Below are 5667 nucleotides of genomic sequence, written 5' to 3'. Positions count from 1 at the left end.
GCAAGTTGCGGGTGAATCTAACTCACCATCAACCATGCTTTGGTTTCCTATGAATGAAATCTTTAAATAGTATGTTTTATTTATGAATCCAAGGTAGACCTCAGTTTGGTGTTTGATGTTGTTTACGACAGTTGCCATACCGATGCGACAAATGGAAGGTGCTTATCAGCATAATAATGTGATCTCCATGGTGATAGACTTCACTTCGAGGCGCTGGGCGCGTCCAGTAGCATTTCACTGTGCATTTCGGTTACATGTAATCAAACATTGCCCGTAACGTGATCCGCTTAGACGCGAAACTCATTGCAGCATCCTATCCTAAAGGAAAGGAAAAAAAGTTTAACGTTAAACGCTGATATCCAGTAAAGATGGGTGAGTGGTCAAATGGTCTCTGTGGCTGCTTTGGCAACTTCGGAATATGTGCCATCACATATTTTGTGCCATGTGTAACCGCCGGTAGGAACGCAGAAGCTGTTGGTGAAAATTGCGTTAAATACGCAATCCTGTCGATGTGCGGTCCTTGTGGTATTTACTTCCAAGCGAAAATCCGTGAGAAGATAAGGGAACAGAAAGGAATAGAAGTAAGTGGTTAAATGACCTCCTTTACGAATATAAAGTGATTGCTTTCTCTTTCCTCATCCCCCTCTCTCTATCTCTCTTTCCGGCCAGTAAAATAAAAATTGTCAACTTTTACGTTCTTGCAAGAGATTGCAGAGAGAGAGAGAGAGAGAGAGAGAGAGAGAGAGAGAGAGAGAGAGAGAGAGAGAGTTACTTCTAACCCTTCGAAATGTGCATGTATTGCAATTCGGTTCGGTACAATCAGGAAAGACTCAAAGAGCACCATATTGAAATCGGCAACGTTAAGCGAATACCAGGGTAATTTTCAATCATTAATGATGCAGGTTTTTCATAGAATAATAATAAATAATTTTACAATAAATAATTTTACAGTAAATAATTTTACAATCCTTTTCTGGTCTATCACTTGTGGGGGCTCATTTTAAAGCTCTTGGTGTAAGAAAGTTTTCACTGTCTTAGTTTTTCGCAATCCAAAATTTGATTTCCCCCATACAGTTAACACAGGAATGACGGCCATTTTGAATTTCAAATATTGCGAATTGTTAGGTAATTATTTGTTTCGCTAGTTCCAAATTTTGCAAGGTGACCCCCGATTTTTATTGTTGATTTGGTAAGAGAATGGTTGAAAGTTTCATGCAGGAAAGTTTGAGCAAAAGTTTAAGTCTTTCACTTTCGAGGCACATACTACCTGAACACAGGGGACTGTTGCCTTTTCTTTAAATGTTCGTCTGAAAGGAATGGACTGACTTTCACTGTGTGAAATAAGTGTTTCATGTGAACTAACAGGTGTCTTTTATTTTGTTAAACCGTACTCGCAGTCTGTACTGTGTGCTGTAACGCGAAATGAAAAAAGAAACTTCCGAACTTCCGAAATTGCATGGCATCGCCACTGTTATTGAACTTGTCCATAGAAGACATACGATACTCCTCTACCGATTGAAAAAAAATTATTTCCTAGTTGTTAATAATGATATATTTTCTTTTGTCTTCATTGTAGGGTACCTTTATGAATGATTGTCTAATGCATTGGTTCTGTACTCTATGCGCTCTAGTACAAGAAGCCAGGGTAAGTAAACAAAGGTCACACATTAGAATCGATAGTCCATCATTTTCTCGTCATATGCCATCATTTGTGAATCGGAAAATCGATGGTTAGGGAAAAGCTGTCCGATTTTGTTAAATTCAAAGTTCAGTCACCTTTTTGCACCCCTTGTCTCCATAGAAACAAGTCCAATTTAGCGCTAGGCTGGGGAGTTTTGTAACGACTGAGAAGAGTATGCAGTCGTACGACTTTCAATTTGTCAGTTGGTGTAACTGAGGTTTTTTTTCTGACGAAAGTAGAAACAAATGTGTTTTCTTGGCAGATTTTCTGCTGCCTGTCTGTGTGGACTCAACTAACTCGATGACATTACCGGCCTACAGCCTCTGAGGCACTTCATCAGGCTGCTGTTAGGCCACGGCACGATACGGAGGAAATAGTGTTGGCTGTCTTGTTATTTATAGTTCGTCTTGCAACTGCCATTAGAGAGACTGTCTCGATATGATTGACTCCACTTCACACAGTGAACAATATGGTTTGGTTGATAAGGACTGGTCAGTTTCTTCGGCCTGGGGGGGGGGGGCCGGTGGATTATTTTTGCCGACGTCAAAAAGTGGCTGACCCCCCCTATTCCAAATTTTGAAAACAGGCTGACCCCCCTATTCCAAATTTTGAAAACAGAGTGACCCCCCCCCCCCGCACGCGACAACTGTAATATGTAACAATATAATACTGTAATATATATATAAAATATATATATATGTATGTATATATATATATATATTATATATATATATATATATATATATATATATATATATGTTTTTTCTTTACATACATTTATATTTTAAATCATTCTGTGTTTTAATGAAATTGTTGCCATGTCAGTTGTAAGATAGGAATTTCAAAGTGTCAATCTTAAAGTTTGAATACAGTACATTTTGAATAAGCTGTGAATGTATTTCACACTTTCTATGCAATTAACCAGATGTCCTGAGCCGTTGTACAGAAATGGATGTCAATCATTAATATCAAACAGGAAAAAGCAGTAAATCAAAAACTTTGATGGGTGTTAAGACTTGCCAGCCATCCAATTAAATCTCCTGAGGAACAATAGAGAGGCATTTTAGCCAAATCTGATGTGTGCAGTCTGAGATGACCTTTTCTTGTAAAATTGATATTTGTGCATGTTGCTTTCTCATACTGAATTCTCATAGAGAAAACAGAAAAGTATCAGGAATTTGTCATACTTTTCATATGAAATGCAGATTTCATAATAGTACACTTTCTCTTTAATAGCAAACATCAAGATATCTCTGGCATATATCTCTGATTTATTAAAGTATGGCGCCCAAAGGGCGCGGAGAAAATATGAAACATCCTGATATCTCTGATATATATGTCTTGTATATTAAAGTAATGTACAGGAAGGGCGTGCTGAAAAATGTCTGATATATTAAAGTAATGCGCTTGAAGAGCATGCTGAAAAATAATGAACATACATATATCTCTGATATATGTATGCCTGATATGTTAAAGTTGGGCGTGCTGAAAATATGTCTGATTATTAAAGTTACGCGCCCGAAGGGCGCGCCGAAAAATGCAACTGGATGAAATTTGTGGCTGACACAATGCATTTTAGGCAATATGATGAGCCTGTGTCGAAATTCAAAAACACACTGACCCCCCCTATTGGGCATTTCAAAAACATGGTGAACCCCCCCATCACCAAAGTCGAAAACAGGGTGACCCCCCCCCATGAATCCACCGGCCCCCCCAGGCCGAAGAAACTGACCAGTTGATAATAATGGTTTGTTTTCTTTGTTAGATTTTTTCATCTAGCTCTTCTGTAACTTTTTATTTGCATTTCCAGTGCCCAGTGTAATTTGCTGCTCCTGTTGTTTTTAGTGAGCCCCTGCTTTAAAAGGGTTGCAACAAACAAATAAATAAATAAATAAATAAATAAATAAATAAATAAATAAATAAATAGTGAGGTAGGAACGGGAGGAGTGCTTTGTGCTTATTATTACTTCGCTATTGAAATAACGATAAGTGCATGGAATATATTGTTAGCAAGAGTAAACATAACCATGCTTTGTGTGATTCCATCCATTGTTGGCTTTTGAAGTGCCTCCCAGCAAGGGTGCGTTCTGTCTGAATACGTGCAGTTGTCAGCACTGAACACAAACGCGCCTAGCCTACCTACTTGCTTCTTTTCAGCTAACTGTGGAGGTAGGATGGGAGGAACAATTCAATGTTTTCACTTTAAGTGTGTTTGACAAATGGAGGTGATTATACCGATCGATTGGCAGTCTGTGTACTATACGACTGTGCGGTCGCCGTGTCGAGGTAACTGACGGGGGGGGGGGGGGGGGGGGCTGGACCAAGGTGTAAGAAATGTGGACGAGAGCATGGTTTCCAAGGCAATATCTGCTTATGTTCGGTTTCAGTGTTGTTGGTTGGTTGGTTGGTACAGATAATGTACCATATGCAAATATCAGACATCAGCCCACGCAGCTCATATGCATCCAGTGGCAAACTCTGTGAATTCATCTACAGCGTTGATCAGAAATTGACTCCTTTATCCTATGCATAAACCTTTACCGATGGCCGAAGGGAGTATATGCAGAAATTAGCGAACCTGAACAAGATATAACACGTGTGCAAACTATTGGACACAACTGACAGCTTACTGTCCGAAAATGACACAAAATGGCATGCAATCAATTGGGTTATACCTCCAGGAATGCTTGAATCTGCCGATGACGTCACGACCACGTGACAAGTTACTCATGTCACACTTTGTTATTCCCTTCGTGGAAAAATGAAGGGAATAACAAAGTGTGACATGAGTAACTTGTCACATGACTTTGATGCTAGCATTGTAAGTCAAGGATTTGTTCATGTGATTTTCAAAAAACGTTCTGGAAAAAAACTTTCAATAAGAAATGTGTTCTTATTTACGGACAAATGACGGTTTTGCATAACAATTGTCTTGGTTTAATGCAAGAATGAATTTTAGGTTTTACGACTGTTTGTAAATGTACTTTGTACGGACTCTCTGCTCCATTGTAAAGTTTTTGAACAGGTGCATAAATCATAGATAAACTTCGAGTGGACGAATTTTAACAAACTGTATTTCCTTATTTGCAGGAAGTAACTGAAGATTCTCCAGGCGGTCAAGCGATGGCAAGATACTAAATCGTGTTCTTCTAAAAGAAGATCGTCCCGACTTCAACCGATCAATTTGTAGAGTTAATCATACCCCAGAAATTCAGATTTCCAACCAAAATGTGGCAGATTTACACACACTGAATTGCCCTCGTCAACGATAATCCGAATGGCTGAATTTCCTCCGCGATTATTACACGCGAAGTTCGATTTTGTACAGCGATGTCATTCATTGCCACGTAATTTCGAATCAATTTGAAGTCGATGATTAGATAAGAGAACTTATTATATCATTCTTTGTACAGTTTTGATATTTCTTACAATTCTTTTATGTAAATTCTGGGATTTTTGGTGTTTCACTTTCCAAGATATGTAGATATTTCCATGAGGACTCGTTTCTGCATGTAGATTTACCTGCCTTTCAATGAACCACTAGTGTTCCACTCACGGAGTTTCACAAACATAATATAAATAATATTTTCCGACGAACTTTCTAACACGGAATAGAATTAAAGCATCTTCTTTTCTGTAATGTTTGTGTCCATCTTTTTAGCTTTTACTTACTAAACATGAAAAATCTTACATTCCATGACATCTTTATCAATAGTCCGACTAACGGTTTTATACGTAAGACCAGCCAAATCCCGAGACTAATTTACAGTTTGAGACAGGGGAGCCAATTGATTTCCGCTCATTGCAAAGTCTTGAGAGATCGGTCTATCACAGCCATGTAAAACACACCAAGCTTTGCGTGGAAGTGGAGACAACATATAAACCAATAACAGAAACATTAGTGTAGTCCCCACTATTGTACGCAATATGCGCCATTTACAGTCTAGTCGTCACACAGGAAAACGTCCCAGTCTTGCTGACATGAC

The 5667-nt window shown here is 38.7% G+C and overlaps 1 protein-coding gene across 1 annotated transcript; it reads left to right on the top strand.

Moving 5' to 3' along the window:
* Nucleotides 1-202: 202 nt before the first annotated feature.
* Nucleotides 203-5321, top strand: LOC139141014 (uncharacterized). The gene is made up of 3 exons (XM_070710574.1): nucleotides 203-581; nucleotides 1577-1645; nucleotides 4772-5321. Exons 1-3 carry the CDS (start codon nucleotides 369-371, stop codon nucleotides 4817-4819), a joined length of 330 nt encoding a protein of 109 aa, XP_070566675.1. The 5' UTR covers nucleotides 203-368; the 3' UTR covers nucleotides 4820-5321.
* The last annotated feature ends 346 nt before the right edge of the window (nucleotides 5322-5667 follow it).

This window comes from Ptychodera flava, chromosome 9, assembly GCF_041260155.1.
Source record: "Ptychodera flava strain L36383 chromosome 9, AS_Pfla_20210202, whole genome shotgun sequence".
NCBI classification, from domain to species: domain Eukaryota; kingdom Metazoa; phylum Hemichordata; class Enteropneusta; family Ptychoderidae; genus Ptychodera; species Ptychodera flava.
The sequence above is the reverse complement of the archived record's forward strand: the minus strand, read 5'-3'. Positions and strand labels throughout refer to the sequence as shown.

Excerpts from the sequence above, each read along its gene's own strand:
- LOC139141014 (XM_070710574.1), top strand. The coding sequence starts at position 369 with ATGGGTGAGTGGTCAAATGGTCTCTGTGGCTGCTTTGGCAACTTCGGA. Across the intron at positions 582-1,576 it reads GGGAACAGAAAGGAATAGAA|GGTACCTTTATGAATGATTG; the intron begins GTAAGTGGTTAA and ends TCTTCATTGTAG. Across the intron at positions 1,646-4,771 it reads CTCTAGTACAAGAAGCCAGG|GAAGTAACTGAAGATTCTCC; the intron begins GTAAGTAAACAA and ends CCTTATTTGCAG.